The sequence below is a fragment of the Tetrahymena thermophila genome (genome assembly GCF_000189635.1).
Source record: "Tetrahymena thermophila SB210 genomic scaffold scf_8254820, whole genome shotgun sequence".
Classification (NCBI taxonomy): Eukaryota; Ciliophora; class Oligohymenophorea; order Hymenostomatida; family Tetrahymenidae; genus Tetrahymena; species Tetrahymena thermophila.
The window spans coordinates 89-22706 of record NW_002476575.1 but is presented as its reverse complement, the minus strand read 5'-3'; the positions used below and the strand labels follow the sequence as shown (position 1 = coordinate 22706).

Below are 22618 nucleotides of genomic sequence, written 5' to 3'. Positions count from 1 at the left end.
ATTGTGGAACGCCCTTTGATTTGATCTAAATTTTGTTAATATTCTAACAATTTTTAAAAAAAATAAAATTTAAAAGCAATTGCGAAAAGGAAAAACAATCTAATAAACATACAAATAATATATCGAATATAAATAATTCTTTGATAAAGACAAAATACTTTAATAATAAGATAAATAAAAATTTTTAAAGACAATCTTTTAGTTTGTTAATAGATAAAATAGATTCGAAATAGAGAAAATAAATAACAGAATTAGACTAACCTCTTTTTGCACTCAAAATGAATTAATTAGCATGTACATTAAACTAACATTTATCATTTTTAATAGGAAAATGCACAAATTATAGTTGTGGACATGAAATTTGCAATGCTTGCATAGATAATCATAAACTTCACAGAAATTGCATTATGATGTATTAATAAAATTTTTAAAATTAAGGTAATACATAAAATGTGAATGGGTAATAATACATGGGCAACAACAATTAATTTGTATTTGAGAATTAAATAAAATAAGCACTCAGCAATTTTGATTAGCAATTTGAGTAAAATTAAAAAAGACTTAATGAGTTTATACAAGAATAAAAGGAGATCATGAGATAATAATTTGAATAATTTTTGAGAGATGAACCCTAAAATGTGCTGTAATTTATCAGAGGTTAGATTGAACCCATATAGAAGCTATTTGATTGTATTAATGATAGCATAAAACAATAATACAGCTAAAATGAAACTTAGGTTAATATCGATTTTACTTCTTATTTGGATAAATTTGGCATTCCAGATTTCATGAGAGAGCAACTAAAAAAGTTCAATTTTAATTTAGATGAATTTGAAAATGCGGAGTCTTAGGATTTGATAGAAGAGGACAGAGAGAAATCACTAATTATTGGACAGAAAGATAATAAAAACTAATACAGTGGTAGAGCTCTTATCATTTACAAAAGTGATCCAGCAGCGATTTATTTAGGATATATGAAAGATAACAAACGTCATGGAAGAGGTATTCTTGTCTTGAATGGATTTTAGTACTACTTAGGAGAATTCTACAATAACAAAGAATGGGGTTATGGAGAAATACAATTAATTAACAAAGAAAACAAGAATGAGAAGTATGTTGGTTACTTCTCTGAAGGCAAGAGATGTGGTTCAGGTTAGTAAGTGAATTTGGACACTAATACTAAAGAAGAATCAACTTATGTATCAGTTAATTATTTTAATGAGAGTCTCCATGGACCTAGAGTTCAAAGTTTTGGATAAAGTTAATAATACAAATTCTAGCTCTTCTAGTATGAAAAGAATTACTTCTCCTTTAAAGATCAATGGAGTGATAAGGCTCCTTTATAAAATATTTTTGTATCTACCAAAGGCAAAACAGAAGGCTAGGCTCTGAATTTGTCTCCTGAGCTTTCTATTGACCACTCATTCAAAGAAGATCAATAGATTAATTAAGAACAACCAAATCCTTATGAGATTCCTTCTATTAACTAGAACAACTTTCCCTAAAATTAATAATTTGGATAACAAAATTTCTAAAATAACCCATATTTTATGGCTCCACCTTAAAATTACATGCAAAATCCATAAAATTTCATGCCACCATAACAAGGTATTCCTTTTCCACCACAATACCCATATTAAAACCCATAACAATAGTTTCCACTTAATCCAAATGCTTAATTTTAATAATAATAAGTTTATAAGAGCGTAATTAAACAAGTTATTTTTGATAACATTAATAAATAATGAACATAAATTCGAATTTTAAATGTTTTTATATCTATCTTGAATGCTAATTAAATTCATTTGTAATTTATGTTTTTAATCATGAATTTGTTATTTTAGAAATTTACAAATTATTTTGTTTATTTTTTTATTAATCCTTTTTTTAATTTTTGTTAAATTTAAGTATTTATTTAATTAATCTAAAAATTCTAATTTATATTTTCTGCTTTTAAATGTTTATCAAAAAAAAATTTTTGTTTTTTTTTAAAAAAATTAAAAACTAAACAGATTTAATTTATTTAAATTCTTTGAACTTTTTAATTTAATTCAATTATCAACAAAATAATATTTTAAAGTATTCTAGAATATTTGATAATACACACACAGTATTTATTGAATTTTAATATTTAAAAATATTTTTAGAAAAATACAATCAATATAAATATAATTAATTAAAATAGAATATATTTAAAATACGTAATATTTAAATTTTTTTAGAATATTTTTAGAAAATAGAATGGACATTTAAGCATTTGAGAGCTTTTTTTTAATTTTATTTATTAATTTTTCCTAAAAATAGAGGAAAAAATTTAAAATACAAATTTAATTAATTTTTTAAATTTGAAAGGGGACTAAAATGGATTTTAGATGAATGAGGTGCATGTATGAATCTAAATTTCTATTCACCTACTTTCTTAAAAATTTTTTAGTCAATTAATCACCTTTTCTATACATACACCATGAATAAGGCTAATCACCTAAACTAAAGGTGAATTCAAATTTTTCTAATTTATAAATTAATTCTTTTTATAAAAGATCAATTATCTATCAGTGTTTAATTTTATAATTAATTCAAATTTACTATTAAAGAGATTAAAATAAGTAATAAATAATTTTGATTTTAATTTTAATAGATTAAATATTCGAAAAATAATTTGAAAAGAAAGACGAAATAAAAGTGTAAAAAGAAGATTAAAAAAATTAAGATATTTAAATGTTTTTCTAATGTAAAATTTCTTGAATTTTCTAAAATTTGCTTTCCTTTATTCGTAAGCAAATGAAAGATTAATTTTCAATAAAAAAAATTTTCAAAGATTCTATAAATTTTTCAATAAAAAATTAACTAAATAATATTTTCAAAATTTAATCTAATTTTTACACTAAACTGTTATCTAAATATATTTTATTAAATATTATTTAGTTTATACCCTAAGGTACCCCTTTTTATTCCACCTCTAGATTAAGATAATACTACCCTTTTCTTCAAAAATATTAGTGTTGAAAATCTGGATGCTTTTTTTTAATTTTGGATACTGAATAATTTTTCACATTATACAATAAATAACTTTATAAAACTTGAAAGTGAATTAGATCAAATTAGTAAAAACTACATTGTTAAATGTATATCCAAAAAAAAGAAAACAATTTAAAGTTACAATTAATTTTGCTTTAAAAGAATAAAGAAGTGAGTATTAGAATGAAATCAAAAACAAATAAGCTAGATTAAATAGAGCTAATTCATTACAAATATCTTATATTTGTAAATTTAGTTAGTGCTTATCTTTTTTTAAGAAGCTAATTAGTTAATTGAAATGGAGAAGCCAATAAAAATCAATTAACTTTTTCCAAAAACTTTTATTATTTGAATTAAATTTTCAATCTATATTTTTATTTTAGAAGTAATTATTATACATAAATTGCTTAAAGATTATAAATCTAATTAAAAAATATGATTTAGTAGTTTTTCATCAAAATAAACACCTAAATAGCTCTTATAAAAAATGAAAATAAATAAAAATATATTCATTATTTTATGAATTAACACCTTTTTAAAGAAAATTAAAAAAATATTTGAAATCTACCAATAAATATGTTATTTCTAACAAAAATATTATAGATAATTCATTCATTAATATATATATCACTTCTTGAATTCTTTATTGATTTTATTGAATAAATTAATTTTCTTAAAAAATTTTAAAAACATCTTAAATTGCAAAAATAGTTAATTTAGATTTCCAGTAATTCTTTAAAAGCATTTTAGCATTAAATGATATCTTAAGAATGAAAATATTTATTTTTTAGAATAAAATTGCTACATTACTAAAATTTTATTGATCAGAGCGTTTTGATTTTAAGGCAAAAAAATCTATAATATTATCAACTTATAAAATATTAACTAAATAATGATTAGCTTTAAAATAAGATATTGCTGTTTGAATGAAAAAATGAACACAAAAAATTATTAGTTAAAGACAAATTTTAAAATTTATTTATTTATTTTTTTAATTTTAAGATAAAAAATTATATATTCTAATGTAAACATACTTTTAAAACAATTATTTTAATGTAAAAAGATTTTTTATTTCAAATTGATTCTTTTTTTCCTATTATAAAAGAAACGTTTACTGAAATACTGAACTTTTTAAGATTATCAAAGAGTCTAGTTTCATCTCCTAAATCACCATCATCAGAAGATGAGTGTAAAAATGAAGATCTAGATTTATATAGTTAATTTCTACCAAATGAATCGTTTTCAATATCTATTCTCTTTACAGATTTTATTTCATAATTTAAAGGTTATAGAGCGAGATTAGCTCTTTTTACTGCATCTTCTACTGCTTTTGATATTAATGAGTCCTTCAATTCTTTTATTTTTGTTTAAGTAGGCACAAATTGAACTGAAGATATTTTATTGATTCCATTACTAACAGCGATATCAATCACTTTTCCTGCTAAATCGAGCTTTTTAGATAAAAATATCAGCTTATTCTCTACCTTATATCCTTCAAAGATAGATTTATTACTCTTTGTTTTTTCATCATACTCTTATCTATAAGAAGGATAAATTCTCATATCTTGTGTGGTAAGTTCACTCTCTTCAACTCCTACTTTTTTCATTTCATTGATGGCTTTAGATATGCTTTGGTTGTTTTATATTAGTGAGGTTCCTGCAGATTCACTAAGAGTTTCAATGTCAAATTCAATAATGACTTATTCAGAAGCAAGATATCCAGAAGCTACTCCTGAAACTCTCATAAAATCAGGAAGATAATGATTTCTTTCTTCCCAGGAAGGACCAAAACTTAGTTTCTCTGATTTCTCACAAGAAGCATGAATGCTTGAAGCAAAAGTTAGCTAGCTAATTGATAAAACAGCGATAATCAATAAACTTTTTAAAATCATATGAGCCATTATTATTTAATGTTTTTGGACAAATTGCTTACCTTGTTTGTATCTTTGTTAATTTAATTTTAATGTATAATTAATTTTTTAACGATTTAATTAATATAAAAGAAACTTTATGATATAAATAATAGCTAGAGAGAGTATATTTTAATTGAAACTCTAAGACTCGCTTCTACATTATATATTAAATCAATGATTTATTTACACTTGTAACAAAAGAATCTTTTTTTAAATATAAAAGTTTCTATCAATTTATATAATAAATTATTATAGATAAATTGACTCTTTAGCATTTAGTTAAATCTTATTCATTAGTAATACCAAAACTGATCAGAAATACCTCATTTCATTTATTAATTCATTCATTATAAATATTCTAAAAAAAGAATAAATTATTTATTTATTTTTGATAGTGACTAAAAGTATTAATTCAATTCAAATTTGTTGTGAGTTTGGGGCATTTTTAACAATTAATCAGGTGATTATATTTTGTTAAAAGCGTGCTTGAATAGTAGTTTCTCACATACATTATAGAGGAGGGTTAAATTTTAAATAAATAAATTAATTCTTCTCTATAAGATTCGCATTTTTAAAAAAATTTTATTATAAAAAAGTATTAATTATAAAATCAAAGCCTTTCAAAAAAATAGTAATTTCATATTGCCAGATTTTCGAAAGGCATTTGGCTAAATATGAATATCTTTAAAGTTTATTTAAATTAATGTAAAAATAAAAATCTAGAGTTATATTAAAAATTATTTTCCACCATTAAATAGGTTTTGATAAAAACAATAAATCAAACTATAAATTTTTGACAACACTTTTTTTGAATGTAATACTTTAAAGATAAAAAAATTATTGAAGAAAAAATTTTCTCTATTGATTTTTTGATTTTGAAAAGATTTTATGATGAAAATAAATAAAATTAATTCTTAAAATTGAATGAATGAGTTTCTTTAATAATTTTAATAAGTTATTTAGTAAAAAAAATAAAATTATTTTTATTAAAGTTATTTATTTCATTTTTGATATCTTTATTAAAATGTAGATTTACTTTTTCTTAAAAATGAGAAACCAAGGAAAAATTATATTACTAATAATTCAATATTCATTCTTTGAAATCTATTTATTTTAAGAAAATTTATTTTTGAGTATAATTTTACTGCCGCTATCTAATTTGTCTATTCATATTTTTATTAAAAAGATATTTTTTAAATGAATATTACTTATTTGATCTCTCAAATAATTTTTTCCTCTTTATTACGAAATATGCTGCCTACTTTGGTATAAAACAAAAGAAATTTATTAAAATTTTTATAATTAATTAAATTAATAGTTTTCTTAAAAAAAATGATAGAATAGAATTAATATTACGATAATCTAGAAGACGTAAATAAAATACTTTCTTAATTGATTGCTCATTAAATTCTTTTTTCTCATAAAAAGTTTTTATGCTCCTCTCTGGAATCTCATACACTTCTCTTAATTGAACAAGAGTAAATTAAATTAATTAATATCTTTTTTAGTGTTAAATTTTTCAAGTTAAAAATATTACTATTTATTATTTTATTATTCTTTTTTATTTATTTCAATGGGTTTAATTCTGAATAAAGTTAATTCAATATTTTATTATTTTCTTTAAAATGAAAAAAGTTACCGTTAAATAGGTGCATAAGGTGTATCTACCTTAAGTTCTGCCTTGGCTAAATGCATTAATCTCTAAAAATTGAATCTCAATCTTCGGTAATCAATATTCATTTATTTATTTGTTTTGGATTCTAATATTTTTAACACAAAAAATAACTTAAAACAACAAAGCTCCCTTAATTTAGTACTTTTTATTTGGTTTTTTTAATATTTTTGATTTTTATTACTATTTTAATTTTTTATTTTTACTCTCTTCTTGATTAAATTACTCTAGATAATTATATTTTTCTTCAAAATTTAAAAGTGATAATTAAATTGGCGTAGAGGGTGCATCAGCTTTAGCCCATGCTATAACATAGTGTACTAATCTCGTTAATTTTGAAATTAATCTTGAGTAAAAATTATACCTATTTTTGATTTAGATATTTTTAATATAAAATAAATTAAAATAATAAAAATCTATAATCTATCTTTTTATTTGGTTTGTTTATCATTTCATAAGAATTTTATTTTTATTACTATTTTAAAATTTTTATTTGATACTTTTTTTTTATTTCAAATTTATTAAATATATATTTAAAAAGTAATAATGAAATAAATGCAGAAGGTTCATCAAATATAAGTGCTGCTTTATAAAGCTGCTCTAAACTCTCAAATTTGATACTTAATCTTAGGTAAAAATAATATTATTAGCTTCAACTTTCATACTTTTTAACTTAAAAATATAATTCTTTTTTATTTTTTTCGGTATCTTTTTTGATTTTTAATGTTTTATTTCAACTTTTTTAATTATTACAAACTTTTTTTATTTTTTTTCATTTTTATTTTGACAAAATTTTTTTTTATATTTAAAAGAGAGAATTAATTAGGTGCCATTGGCGCACAAACCTTAGGTTAAAATCTAGTAAATTGCACAAAATTGTAAAATTTGACTCTAGATCTTTTGTAAAAATAAACAGCTTATTTTTTAGATTGTGATATTTTTGAAAATAAAAATTATCTTAAAACAACAAAATCCATTAATTTGATTGATATTTATTTTAAATATTTGTTATTTTTTTTTATTATTATTATACCTTTGATTAGTTTAATTTTGATTTTAAGTTATTTATTTCATTCTTCACATTTACTATTTATATTTTCTTTATTATTTAAAAAGTGAAACTTAAATTGGTGATAAGGGTTTATCAGACTTAGCCTCTGCTTTAGGAACTTCTACTAATTTATTAAATTTGGCCCTTCTACTTTCGTAAAAACAGTTTATTTTCATATTTTTATATTTTTTACTATTAAACTTTGTTTAATTATTTATTTTTAATTGAAATTGTTTTTTTTCATTATTTTGAGCCCATTTTAACTTTTTAACTTGTGTTTTGATTGTAATTTCTTTATTATTTTTTTCTTTTTTACAACCTAATTATTTTTAATTAAAATTTAAAAAGTAAAAATTAAATCAATGCACAGGGAGCATCAGGTTTAGGCTTTGCTTTAACAAAATGCACTAATATTTCAAGTTTGATACTTAACCTTAAGTACAAATAAATAATATATTTATATTTATTTATTTATTTGTTTATTTGTGATTCTGCTTTTTCTAAGTGAAGGGAGGGGATGTAGCCATGTAGAAACTAATAAAAGTTGAATAAAGGTAGGGATATATATTTACCCTTAAATCTTTTTAAAAAATAAATTATGGCTATTCCCCTTCTGCTTATCAATCAATTTTTTTTAATTGAATTTATTTTTATAATTTAAACATTTGCTTTAATCATGAATATTGTTCTAATTATTGCATATTTTTTTTCATCTACTCTGATGACAAATTAACTATCACTTTTAAAAAGTGAAAATTAAATTGGTCCAGAAGGTGCATCAAGCTTAGGTTCTGCTTTATTCAACTGCTCTAATCTCTCAAATTTGGAACTTTATCTTTAGTAAAAGCCGTTTTTATTTATTTATTTATTTATTTATTTATTTATTTATTTATTTATTTATTTATTTGATTGTGATATTTTTTAATATAAAAATTTATTTAATTAATAAAATTTTATTTAGATAGCTTTTTTTTATGATTTTATTAATTTATTTAATTAATATATAACTTTTACTTGAATTATTATTTCATGCTTCCTTCATCATTTTTTCCTTCTAATTAACTAACTAATTAAGTAATTATTTTTTGAATAATTAAAAGATCCAATTAATTAGGAGATAAAGGGGCATAAGGCTTAGGTAAAGCTTTAACAAATAGCGCTAATATCTCAAATTTAACACTTGATCTAATGTAATATCAATTTATTTGCTTTTTAGATTATGATATTTTATATTAAAAGAATTATTTTTAACTAATTAAAATCATATATATAGATTGATTATTAATTCAATTTTTAAAATTTTTTTATATTTAATTTTAGTGTTGATAATTTATTTCTTTTTCTTTTATATTTCTTAAGCTTTTTTATTCTTGTTAGTAAATGTAATTTCTTTAATATTTAAAAAGTGATAATTAAATTGGTGCTGAAGGTTTATTAGACTTGAGTTCTGGTATATCAAAATGCTCTAGTCTATCAAATTTGTAATTTTACCTAGAGTAAAAAGAATTTATTTGCTACCATATTGATATTTTTTAAATTAAAAGTTAATATAAGGCAATAATATTTAATTTTTCTATTAGCCTTTTATTTCATTTATTAATATTTTTAAAATTGTTTCCATTTTCCCCCCCTAAATTTAACTCTTTTTTCATTAAAAAATAAATTTAAATATTTTCTTTTGTAGAGGCTTTAAAAAAATATTTTTAAGCTATATTTTTATAGATATGATAAATAAAAATAAATATGATATCATAAGATTATATTTCACTGGATTTTCTATTTCTATATATATATTGTTATTATTATTTTGTAATTAATTACTTTTAATTTATTTTAATTCCTATGTTAAAAGTTTCAGTGATATTGGTGCAGAAGGTGCATAAGTTTTAGGTTCTGCTTTAGCTAGTTGCACTTATCTCTCAAAATTAAAACTTTCAATTAGGTAAATACAGTTTATTTGTTTATTTATTTATTTAAGATTGGTTTTATCATCAGAGCTATTGTCTTCAATACAGTCAACTCTATTATTGGGTTGACTGTCTGTAATCGTTCAAACAAACTGCTTCTTTCTATTTAATATAAAATTTAATTTAATATAATGAAACTAATTTTTTTTATTTATTTGAATTTTTTGTGTGCTTTTTATAAATTTTATAGATTATTTCAGTTTTTTACTTAATATTTTTTTAATTTTTACAAAGTAATTAAGTTTATTTTCATTAATCTTTAAAAAGTAATAATTAAATTGGTGCATAGGGTGCCATAAACTTAGCTTCTAGTTTAGCAAATTGCACTAATCTCTCTGATTTGACTCTTTTTCTTGGGTAAAAAGAGTTTATTTTTATTTTTAGACAATTTAAGAATTTAAAACAAACAATAAATTTATTCTAAAAATCTTTGCTTAATTTATTTTTTCTTGATTTAATTTATTCATTTATTTGTTTTTAAGTTCTAATTTAATTATCAATTCATTAATTTCTAATGTTTTACAATTTTATTTAACTACTTATTTTTTCTTCAAACTATTTATTTTTGTTTGAATATTTAAAAAGTAACAATCAAATTGGTGATGAAGGCTCATCAGTCTTAGGGTTTGCTTTAGCTAAGAGTACTATTCTCTCAAATTTGAATCTTTTACTTAAGTAAACAAATTTTTTTGTTTTTAATTGTGATATTTTTAAAATGTAAGCTAAGTTAAAACAAAAACATTTTATTCAATTCATTCATTATTTATTTATTTTTTGATTGTTAATGTTTTTTTTAAAAAAATTTATTAATTTTTAATTTTCACTGAAATTTTATTAATTTCTTTTCATTTCATGTGTTTTCTTCTTTTTTTATTTCTAATTAACAAATTTTTTTTTTTAAATATTTAAAAAGCAAGAATTAAATTAGTACAAAGGGTGCACTAGCCTTAGAATAAGGTTTAGCAAACTGCGTTAAACTCTCAAGCTTAACACTCAATCTTAAGTAAAAATAGTTTTTTTGATTTGGGTTGAAATAATTTTAACTTAAAAAAGAACTTAAAGAAATAGAAATAAATCTATTATTTGCTTTTAACTCATTTATTTATTTTTAGTATTTTTTTAATTTAAAGTATTAAATAATAACTAATTTATGCTATTTTATTAATTATTTTTTTCTGATATTTAAAGTTTTAATGAAATTAATGAAAGCTCATAAAAAGAGAAAATATGTAGACAGTTTCGTAAATCAAAAAGATTAGTTGAATTATTTATAATTGTTTGATATTTTTAATTTTATTTATCAATAATAAAACTATAAATCCCTCTAGATTTACACTCAATCTTTAGTATAATTACTTAATTTATTTTATTGTTTTAGACTGTTTGTTTTACATTAACTTAAAAAGAAATTTAAAACTATAAAAATCTATAGAAAATTTGCTTTTTATTAATTTATTTATTTTAATGCTTTTTTATTTTAATTTTAAGTATTAAATTAAAGCTATTTTATAAATTCTTTCTTTAATATTTTTTTTATTTTTAATATTTCAATGTAATTAAAGATAGCTCATAAAAAGAGAAAATACATACATAAATATATAGAATGTTTCATAAATAAAAAAGATTAATTGAAATATTTATTTGGTTTTTGATATTTTTTATTTTACGTATCTATTTATAATAAATCTATTATTTGCTCCTAAAACACCAACTCTTAAATTTTTTAGAGGGTTTACAGGAAATTATATAACTCCCTTTTTTCTAAATTAGGGGAGGGGGTCTTATTATAAAGAGTTTAGAGTAATTAACTATATATTTTTTCATCAATATTTAAAAAGTAAGAAAAAAATGTTTGGTTACGAAGCATCATGGTTAGGTTCTGGTTTAGGAAAGTGCACTAATCTCTCTAATTTGACACTTCATCTTGTGTAAAAACTTTTTTATTTGGTATTATTTATTGTGCTTAAGTTATTATTTTTATTCATTAATTTAAATATTTTTAATATTCAATAATTGCTTTTTTTATTAATTAGTAAATTAATTTCTTATTTTTCTTCATCTTTTGAATTTAACTAACTAATTAATTAAATAGCTATTTATTCTTCAATATTTATAAAAAGTAACAATAAAATTGATGATGAAAGTGCTTTGGGTTTAGGTTCTGGTTTAGGAAAGTGTACTAATCTATCAAATTTAAAGCTTAATCTTGAGTAAAAATAGTTTATTTGTTTTTTATTGTGATATTTTTTAATATAAAAATTTAATTTATAATAATAATAATAACTCTTTTAATTTATTATTAATGATCACTTCATTTTATTTGGTTTATTTTTTTTTATTATTTTGCTTATGTTTTTTTTTCTTTGTTTATTAATTTAAAATATTTTTTTTCTTTTCAATTTTTGCTTTTATTATTATTTAATTTATTTATTTATTTCTTTTTATTTCATATTTTTTCTTCATTTATTTTTTCCTTCTAACTAACTAACTTATTAAGAATTTTTTTTTCAATTTATACAAAGTTAGAATAATATTGGAGCAATAGGTATATCACACTTAGGTTCTGCTTTAGAAAAATGCACTAATCTCTAAAATTTGACACTTACTCTAAGGTAAAAAAAGTTGATATATATGTTTTTGATTGTGATATATTTTTAAAAAATAATGAATTTAAAATAATAAAAATAACTCTCTTAATTTATTTATTCATTAACTTTTTATTTGATTTATTTTTTTTATTGTACTTATGTTCTTTTTTCTTTCTTTGTTAGTTTAGCTCATTTTTTTATTTTCACTTTTGCTTTTATTATTTCATATTTTTTTATTAATTTTTTATTTCTAATAAATTTTATATTTTTTCTTCAATATTTAAAAAGCTAAAATTAAATTGGTGACGAAGGTTCATTAAGCATAGGTTCTAGTTTAGGAGAGTGTAGAAATCTCTCAAATTTAATACTTTATCTTAAGTAAATATAGTATAATTGTCATATTTTTTAATATGAAATTTAAAAAGCTCAAATTAAATTGGTGATTAAGGTGTATCAAGCTTAGCTTTTGGTTTAAAAAAGTGCACTAATCTCTCAAATATGACACTTCTTCTTAAGTAAAAATAGTTTATTTGTTTTGGATTGTGATATTTTTGAATATAAAAATGAATTAAAAACAATATAACTAACTAACTAACTAACTAACTAACTAACTAACTAACTAACTAACTAACTAACTCATTTAATTTATTTATTAGATTTTTATTTGATTTATTTTACTTTCTTTTTTTTATTGCGTTTATGTGTTTTTTTTTCTTTCTTACTTTGTTAATTTAACTAATTTCTTTTTTAATATTCAATATTTAAAAAGCTCAAATTAAATTAGTAATTAAGGTGTATCAGGCTTAGTTTTTGGTTTAAAAAAGTGCACTAATCTCTCAAATTTGACACTTCGTCTTTGGTAAAAAATAGTTTATTTGATTTGGATTGTGATATTTTTGAATATAAAAATGAATTTAAAACAATAAAACTAATTAACTAACTCTTTTAATTTATTTATTAGATATTTATTTGATTTATTTTTCTTTCTTTTTTTTTATTCTATTTATGCGCTTTTTTTTTCTCTAATTAATATGAAAAGTTAAAACAAAATCAATGAAAAATATTAATTGAAAGAAAAGTTTCTTAAATTAAAAAGATTAGTATCCTTAATAATAAGTTTCTGTTGATGATAAAAAAGTGGTGGGTGAAATAAGGACAAATACTAAAATATAAAAATAATTGAATAATAAATATAATTTGTTTTATTTTATACAAATTTGTAATAGGATAATTTAACCTAAAATATAAATTGATTTATTTATTTATTAATTCTTTTTATTATATTATAACTATCATATTTTAATAAGTTAATAAATAGTTAGTTATCTAATAAAGAAAATTTAAAAGTAAAATTAACTTAAATAAAGCTTTTCTTTCTAGCCCTCAATTTTCACCAAAAATGGTCAAAACTTTATTAATTTATTTATTAATCTATCTATCTACGTCTGTCTGTCTTATTAAATTAAATAAATAAGAAATTTTTATTTCATAGATATAAATTAGATGTATTAATTGTTGAAATTAATATCTTAAAAACATAACTAAAAGGTTAAATAAAAATTACAATATATTACTAATCCTCTAATTAAAATATCACCAACTGTGTAGGTATGTATGTATGTATGTATGTATGTATGTATGTATGTATGTATGTATGCATGTATGTACAGATGGTGATATTTCATTTAATTTTTATGATTTTAAGCTAATTTTACACTTTATATTTTTTAATTTTTTTTATCTACCTATTTTTATTAAATTTTGAAAAAAATTTTTTTAATTTAATGCCTTTTCTCAAATTTTAATTAAGTAAATTTAATTTTTTTATTTATTTATTTAATAAGCTATCTAATAACTTAGTAAAATATGATAAATATAATTAAAATAATAAATAAATAAATCTATTTTTAATTTAGGTTAAATAAATTATATGATTACAAATTTAATAAAAATAAAACATATTATATTTATTATTCAATTATTTTTATATTTATTCATCTTTTTTCACCTTGCTTATAATAATCATAATTCTATAATAGAGAAAACTAATCGTTTTGACTTAAGGCACTTTGCTTTCACTTATAAAGGTTATTAGATTAGGTTGAAACTTTTTATAAAAATTTGTGTAAATTAATAAAAAAATGAAATAGAATAAAATTTATATCAATCATAATAATTTAAATTATTAAACAAAATTAGCAAGTAGGATAAAAAATAAAAAGAAAAACAAATCAAACAAAAAGCTAATAAATAAATTTAAAGAGTTAGTAATAATTTTTTAAATTCATTTTTTCATTCAAAAATATCACAATCCAAAAAATAAATATTTTTTACTATAGATAAAGTTGCAACTTTGTGAGTTTAGTGCACTTTTTTAAACTAAAACTTAAGATTGATGCACCTTCATCATGAATTTTATTGTTACTTTTTTTAAAAATTGAAGAAAACATATATAGTTAATTCATAGAAGGAATAATATGTAGAAAAAAATCAAACAATAAGAAATTAATTAATCATAAAAATAAAAGTTGAAGATAAAAAATGTATTAAATTAACAAAGAAAAGAAAAATCAAATTAATTAAAAGCTAATAAATAAATAAATTAAAATAGTTATTAAGTTAGTAATATTATTTTAAACTCATTTTTATATTAAAAAATATCCCAACCAAAAATAAATAAACTGATTTTACCTAAGGGTAAGTTATAAGCTTTAGACATCAGTGCAGTTTACTATGGCAGATCCTAAGCTTGATACACCTTTATCACCAATTTCATTGCGGCTTTTTAAATATAGAAGAAAAAATATATTGTTAACAAGCTAGTTAAGAGGAAAAAAAGGAAAAAATATGAAATATAGAAAGAAATTAATTAAAAGTAAAAGTTCATAATGAAAAAATGAAATAAATTCACTTAGAATAAAACAAAAGCAAATTAAATATATTTCTAATTAATAAATTAAAAGAGTTTTAAATTCAATTTTATATTTAAAAATATCACAATCCAAAACAAAAAACTGTTTTTACTAAAGATCAAGTGCCAAATTTGAGACATTTCTGCACTTTCTTAAACCATAACCTAAGCCTGATAGACCTTCATCACCAATATAATTTTAGCTTGTTAATTATTGAAGAATAAATATGAAATAATAAAAGAAAATGTTTAAATTGAAAAAATGATTTAAATTAATAAAAACATTAGAAAAAAAAACTCAAGAAGAATAAAAAATAAATCAAATAAAAAGCTAATAAATAAATAAATAAATAAATTAAAAGAGTTAGTTATATTGTTTTAAATTCATTTTTATATTAAAATATAAAACAATCGAAACAAACAAACTGTTCTTACTTAAGATTAAGTGTCAATTTTGAGAGATTAGTGCATTTTCCTAAACCAGAACCTATGCCTGATGCTCCTTCGTCACCAATTTAATTCTTACTATTTATATAAAATATATGAAATAAATTAATAATAAAAGTAAATGTTGAAAATAAAAATAATTAGTTAAATAAACAAACAAACATAGAAAGAAAGAAAAAACACCATCAAAATAAAAAAATAAAAAATAATTTCAATTAAAAGTTAATAAATTTAATAAATTAAAAGACTTATTTTTACAGTTATAAATTCATTCTTATATCAAAAAGTATCACAATCCAAAGTAAATCAATAAATAAATAAATAAATAAATAAATAAATAAATAAATAAATAAATAAACAAACTGTTTTTACCCAAGATCGAGTGTCAAATTTTAGAGATTAGTGCATTTTCCTAAACCAAAGCCTAAGCCTGATGCACCTTCGTCACCAATTAAGTTCTTACTATTTAAATATCGAAGAAAAAATAGATAGTTAATTAGTCATTAAGATGGAAAAAATGAAAAAAATAATATGAAATAATAAGAAATAATAAATAATAAACAAAAGTAAAAAATAAAAAAATTAATTAAACTATCAAATAAAAAAAGATTAAAAGACTTAGTTAGTTAGTTAGTTAGTTACTTAGTTAGTTACTTAGTTAGTTAGTTAGTTAGTTAGTTAGTTAGTTAGTTAGTTAGTTAGTTAGTTAGTTAGTTAGTTAGTTAGTTAGTTAGTTAGTTAGTTAGTTAGTTAGTTAGTTAGTTAGTTAGTTACTTAGTTAGTTAGTTAGTAAATTTATTTTAAATTGATATTTATATTCAAAAATATCATAATCAAACACAAAAAAACTGTATTTACCCAATTTCAAGTGTCAAATTTGAGAGATTAGTGTATTTTCCTAAAATTGAACCTAAAGCTGATGCACCCTCATCACCAATTTTATTGCCACTTTTTAATTGATGAAAAAAAATTTACTTAAATTAGCTAGTTAGAAGGAAAAAATGAAGAAATAATAAATATATAATAATAAAAAATGAGTTAATTAATTGATAATAATAAAAAAAAATTTGAAAATGAAAAATAAGTTAAATCAACAAAGAAAGAAAGAAAAAATAACAAGTCGAATAAAAAAAGAAAAATAAGTAAAATAAAAAGCTTTTAAATAAATTAAATGAGTTTTATTGTTTTAAATTAGTTTTTATATTAAAAAATATAATAATCAAAAACAAAAAATCGGTTTTTACCGAATATCAAGTGTCAAATTTGAGAGATTAGCACAGTTTGCTAAACCAGAAATTAAGCCTGATGCACCAACTGCACCAATTTTATTATCACTATTTAAATATTGAAGAAAAAAATATAAAATTAATTAGTTAATTAGAAAGAAAAATCATGAAATAATAAGAAATTAATTGATAATAAAAGTAAAAGCTGGAAATGAAAAAAAGAGTTAAATTAAAAATGAAATAAAATAAAAACTTAAAATAAATAAATTAAAAGATTTAATTAGTTTTTTTGTTTTAAATTCATTTTTATAATAAAGAATACCACAATCAAATGTAAATAAACTATTTTTACAGGAGTGAAAGTGTCAAATTTGAGAGATTTGTGCACATTCCTAAATTAGAGCCTAAATTTGTTGCACCTATTGCATCAATTTTATTGTCACTTTTTAAATATTAAAGAAAAATATTTAGCAAACCAATTAGTTAGTAGAAAGAAAAAGTGAAGAAAAATATGAAATAATAAGAAATGAATTAGATAAAATAAAAATAAAATTGAATGTGAATAAATCAATTTAGTAACACAAAGAAAAGAAAAGAAAAGCAGAAATAATCATAATCAAATAAAAATTTAATAAATAAATAAGTTATAAGAGTATCACAATCCAAAAAATGAATTGTTTTTACTAAAAATGAAGTGTCATATTTGAGAGATTAGCACAGTTTGCTAAAGAAGAACTTAAACCTGATACACCCTTATCACCAATTAAATTGCGACTTTATAAATATTAATTAAAAAATAAATAGTTATCTATTTTATTAGAAGGAAAAAAATATAAAAAAATATTATATAATGAAACGAATTTATAAATTAATAATAAAAGTATAAGTTAAAAATTAAAAAAATGGGTTAAATAAACGAAAATTTGCTATTGATATGCTTCGTTATGTTGGTGCTTATTCAATTTTCATAGGATCTAATGCTTTTAACAAAGAAAGAAAGTAAGAAAGAAAGAAAGAAAAAAAATTTAATTTGATTGTTTTAAAATAATTTTGACACTAAAAAATATTGCAGTTCAAAAAATAAACAGTTTTTACTTTAGATTAAGGGTCAAATTTGAGAGATTAGTGCACTTTTCTAAACCAGAACCTAATCTTAATGCGTCTTCATCACTAATTCCATTGCTACTTTTTAAATATTGAAAAAAATAATAAATTTAACTAGTTACTTAGAAGGAAAATAAAACAAAGAATATTAAATATTAAATTAATTTATTTAAAAAAATTGAGTGAAAATTAAGTTAAAATCATTAAAAAATATTTATATTAATTAAAATAAAATAATATTGATGATAGTTTCTATTTGAAAACTAATATTGTAAGTAACTTGAAAATTAAAGATAAAAAAATATTAATAATAATAATATCTTTAAATCAAATTTACATCATAGTAATAAGGAGTACCTAATGAGATTAAAGTGAAGAGTTTAAAAACTTTATTTATTAGTAAAAATAAATTTAAACTATATTAATAATAAAATAAATATTTACTTCTTCTAGACTGCCGAACTTGTTATTCTATTATATCATATTTTTTATTTTAAATTTTAAATATCAATTTATGCAAATCAAATTAATTAATTAGTTAAGCGTATATTAAAAAATTAATTTTTTTATTTCAAATTAATCTGGATAAAAAGAACAAATAAATTATTGTAATTAACAAATATTAACTTATAAATTTATTTTTACAAAGAGATATCACAAAAAATTATTTAGAATAATATTTACTTTTCAATCTTAATATTTTCTATATAAAACTTATACTTAAAAACATAAAAAGAATTAGAGATGGTTAGTTAGTTAGTTAGTTAGTTAGTTATTCGTATGTTGAAAAACTTTTAGTAATTAAATTATTTAAATTTTAATAGAATTATTTTTATTAAGTAAATTTATTTCCGTTTTAATCTACTAATCATAGAATATTTTAATTAAAATATCTAATTATTCTCAAATCCTATTAATTTTTTTTGCACACACATGCTATTTAGGTATTTATAAAGGCTGTATTTAACAAATAACAGTTTTTATAGCTATAAAAATAAATTTTTAATAATCAAATAAATTAAACATTTTTATATTAATTAAGATTAATTTTTTGAAAATTATTAAATAAATAATATTTTATTCATTAGGATATTTATTTACTAACATAAAAAATTTAGTAATCAATAAATTTAAAGAATTTACTTATTTTCCTAATGAAACAAGGAACTTTTTGATGTGATTGATTGATTGATTGATTGATTGATAGATTGATAGATAGAATAAGGGCACGGGATTAGCTTTTATCATACATTTTAGTATAGATTAAATTAACAAAATTGTAATATTTTTTTATTATTCTTGAATAATTAATTATTTCTCTTATAATTTTTGATTGATATAGTTAACAAACACATAACATAAAGCTACGCCAATAAATACTAACATATATAAAATTAATATTATTCAATCTTTCATGAATTTTAATCAATAATTAATAGAGTTGTCAATTATAGCTATTTTTAGGAAAGTTTATTAAATTAATGTAAGATGGCTTATTAACTTTAGCTTAAGTATACATAAAAAATTTTAAATGTATTTTAATAAATTAATCTTATTGGGGGCTAAAGTGTTAATGAGAAAAGTAGGTGGTAACCTTTAATTTTTCGAACATTTTTTTATATAAAATAAGATAAGCATTTTAAACTTTATAATACCACATTAAAAAAAAATTACATAAATTCTTGATATGAAATAAGCTTATAAAAGCTAAATTCAAGATTAAAGACTTTTAAATTGATTAATTTACTCTAAATATTATTGAATAAAAATCAAATTTGTATTATTGAATCAATAAATGATAATTTAAAAAACAATTATTTTATGATTTAAAAAATATAAAATGAAAAAAATGATAATAAGATAAATTTAAAATTTGAGAAAAAAAAAAACAAAAATAAACATAAAAAATAAAAAGTAAAACTTGATTTCTCCCTGAGGTTTTATTTAAATCATGGCATCTACAAGATAAATAAAAAAAAGGATAAAAATATGATTGATGGATAATATTTAAGATTAAAATATAACTGGCATATAAAGTTTGCCATTTATATAATTTAATAAGATGTAATATGACACTAAAAGTTTCAAATTGTTTGATCGTTTTTGGAGAAACAAGAGAGTTTGCTTAAGGAAATTTAATTTTTTATTTTTTATAAATAATTTATTTACTTACAAAAATATGAATGATATTTATAAATATAAAATCAATAATAAAATCTATTTATATTTATATTTTAGGTTTAAATTTTTTTCAAAATATTATATAATAAAATATATAATATTATTCAAACATTTTATACTTATTCATCCTTTTTTCACCAGTTGTTTATCTAAAAGACAACTAATCTTTTTGATTTACGACACTTGTTTATTACTTTTAATATTTATGATTCATTTATTGAGTTTTTATATCTATAATAAATTTGTGTAAATTATTAATAAATATCAAAATAGAATAAAGTTTTAAATTAAAAATTATTCTTTAAATTAATAAATAAAATAAAATTAGTTCAATAAAAATGATAAAAAAAATAAAATAAATAAAAGCTATCAAATAAATTCAAAGAACTTTTTTGTTTAAAATTCATTTTTTTATTTAAAATATCACAATCCAAAAAAAATAAACTGTTTTTACCCAAGGTTAAGTGTCAAATTCGAGAGATTAATGCAATTTGCTAAAGCAGAACATAAGTCTGATGCACCCATTGCACCAATTTAATTTCCACTTTTTAAATATTGAAGAAATAATATATCATTAAATAGTTTATTAGAAGGAAAAAAGAAAAAATATGAAATAATAAGATTAATTAATTAATAATAAAAGCAAAATTTGAAAATAAAATGATGAGCTTAATTAACAAAGAAAGAACAAAAAAAAGCAAGCACAGTAAAAAGAAAAAGAATAAAGAGCTTTATTGTTTGTAATTAGTTTTTATAATTAAAATTATCACAATTCAAATCAAATAAACTGTTTTTACCCAAGGTCAAGTGTCAAATTCGAGAGATTAATGCAATTTGCTAAAGCAGAACCTAAGCCTGATGCACCCATTGCACCAATTTAATTGTAACTTTTTAAAGATTGTAGAAAAAATATATCATTAAATAGTTAATTAGAAGGAAAAAATGAAGAAAAAATATGAAATAATAAGATTAATTAATTAATAATAAAAGCAAAATTTGAAAATAAAATGATGAGCTTAATTAACAAAGAAAGAACAAAAAAAAGCAACCACAATAAAAAGAAAAAGAATAAAGAATAAAGAGCTTTATTGTTTGTAATTAGTTTTTATAATTAAAATTATCTCAATTCAAATAAAATAAACTGTTTTTACCCATGGTCAAGTATCAAATTAGAGAGATTAATGCAATTTGCTAAAGCAGAACCTAAGCCTGATGCACCCATTGCACCAATTTCATTCCAACTTTTTAAATATAGAAGAAAAATTATATCATTAAATAGTTAATTAGAAGGAAAAAAAATTAATTAATTAATAATAAAAGCAAAATTTGAAAATAAAATGATGAGCTTAATTAACAAAGAAAGAACAAAAAAAAGCAAGCACAGTAAAAAGAAAAAGAATAAAGAGCTTTATTGTTTGTAATTAGTTTTTATAATTAAAAATATCACAATCCAAAACAAATAAACTATTTTTACTAAAGGTAAAGTGTCAAATTCGAGAGATTAATGCAATTTGCTAAAGCAGAACCTAAGCCTGATGCACCCATTGCACCAATTTAATTTCCACTTTTTAAATATTAAAGAAATAATATATCATTAAATAGTTTATTAGAAGGAAAAATGAAAAAATATGAAATAATAAGATTAATTAATTAATAATAAAAGCAAAATTTGAAAATAAAATGATGAGCTTAATTAACAAAGAAAGAACAAAAAAAAGCAACCACAATAAAAAGAAAAAGAATAAAGAATAAAGAGCTTTATTGTTTGTAATTAGTTTTTATAATTAAAATTATCACAATTCAAATCAAATAAACTGTTTTTACCCAAGGTCAAGTGTCAAATTCGAGAGATTAATGCAATTTGCTAAAGCAGAACCTAAGCCTGATGCACCCATTGCACCAATTTAATTGTAACTTTTTAAAGATTGTAGAAAAAATATATCATTAAATAGTTAATTAGAAGGAAAAAATGAAGAAAAAATATGAAATAATAAGATTAATTAATTAATAATAAAAGCAAAATTTGAAAATAAAATGATGAGCTTAATTAACAAAGAAAGAACAAAAAAAAGCAAGCACAATAAAAAGAAAAAGAATAAAGAGCTTTATTGTTTGTAATTAGTTTTTATAATTAAAATTATCACAATTCAAATCAAATAAACTGTTTTTACCCAAGGTCAAGTGTCAAATTAGAGAGATTAATGCAATTTGCTAAAGCAGAACCTAAGCCTGATGTACCCATTGCACCAATTTTATTTTCACTTTTTAAATATTGAAGAAAAAATATATCATTAAATAGTTAATTAGAAGGAAAAAATGAAGAAAAAATATGAAATGATAAGATTAATTAATTAATAATAAAAGCAAAATTTTAAAATAAAATGATGAGCTTAATTAACAAAGAAAGAACAAAAAAAAGCAAGCACAATAAAAAGAAAAAGAATAAAGAATAAAGAGCTTTATTGTTTTTAATTAGTTTTTAAAATTAAAAATATCACAATCCAAAACAAATAAACTGTTTTTACTAAAGGTTAAGTGTC

The 22618-nt window shown here is 19.6% G+C and overlaps 5 protein-coding genes across 5 annotated transcripts; 2 read left to right on the top strand and 3 right to left on the bottom strand. All coding sequences in view use genetic code 6, as the record gives it.

Annotated features, from left to right (window-relative positions):
• Positions 1-59: 59 nt before the first annotated feature.
• Positions 60-1748, top strand: TTHERM_00698640 (MORN motif protein; the record flags this gene model as incomplete). Its single annotated transcript, XM_971681.2, has 2 exons — positions 60-294; positions 439-1748. The coding sequence occupies exons 1-2, from the start codon at positions 279-281 to the stop codon at positions 1746-1748; spliced, it is 1326 nt and encodes a 441-aa protein (XP_976774.2). The 5' UTR covers positions 60-278.
• A 2343-nt stretch (positions 1749-4091) lies between these two features.
• TTHERM_00698630 (outer membrane protein) lies at positions 4092-4919 on the bottom strand (the record flags this gene model as incomplete). The annotated part of the gene is made up of 1 exon (XM_971680.1): positions 4092-4919. One exon carries the CDS (start codon positions 4917-4919, stop codon positions 4092-4094), a length of 828 nt encoding a protein of 275 aa, XP_976773.1.
• Positions 4920-6263: 1344 nt separating this feature from the next.
• TTHERM_00698620 (kinase domain protein) lies at positions 6264-13336 on the top strand (the record flags this gene model as incomplete). The annotated part of the gene is made up of 22 exons (XM_971679.2): positions 6264-6302; positions 6360-6409; positions 6567-6656; positions 6865-6954; positions 7145-7234; positions 7416-7505; positions 7720-7809; positions 8003-8092; positions 8405-8494; positions 8755-8844; positions 9061-9150; positions 9507-9596; positions 9889-9978; positions 10207-10296; positions 10535-10624; positions 11460-11549; positions 11742-11831; positions 12144-12233; positions 12498-12587; positions 12635-12724; positions 12979-13068; positions 13249-13336. The coding sequence occupies 22 exons, from the start codon at positions 6264-6266 to the stop codon at positions 13334-13336; spliced, it is 1887 nt and encodes a 628-aa protein (XP_976772.2).
• An 895-nt stretch (positions 13337-14231) lies between these two features.
• TTHERM_000698619 (hypothetical protein) lies at positions 14232-18380 on the bottom strand (the record flags this gene model as incomplete). The annotated part of the gene is made up of 13 exons (XM_012795308.1): positions 14232-14316; positions 14544-14633; positions 14901-14990; positions 15234-15323; positions 15556-15645; positions 15940-16029; positions 16426-16515; positions 16812-16901; positions 17146-17235; positions 17478-17567; positions 17889-17978; positions 18235-18284; positions 18342-18380. The coding sequence occupies 13 exons, from the start codon at positions 18378-18380 to the stop codon at positions 14232-14234; spliced, it is 1074 nt and encodes a 357-aa protein (XP_012650762.1).
• Positions 18381-20212: 1832 nt separating this feature from the next.
• Positions 20213-22320, bottom strand: TTHERM_000698618 (cyclic nucleotide-binding domain protein; the record flags this gene model as incomplete). Its single annotated transcript, XM_012795307.1, has 7 exons — positions 20213-20309; positions 20533-20622; positions 20876-20965; positions 21230-21319; positions 21553-21642; positions 21903-21992; positions 22250-22320. The coding sequence occupies 7 exons, from the start codon at positions 22318-22320 to the stop codon at positions 20213-20215; spliced, it is 618 nt and encodes a 205-aa protein (XP_012650761.1).
• Positions 22321-22618: the final 298 nt, after the last annotated feature.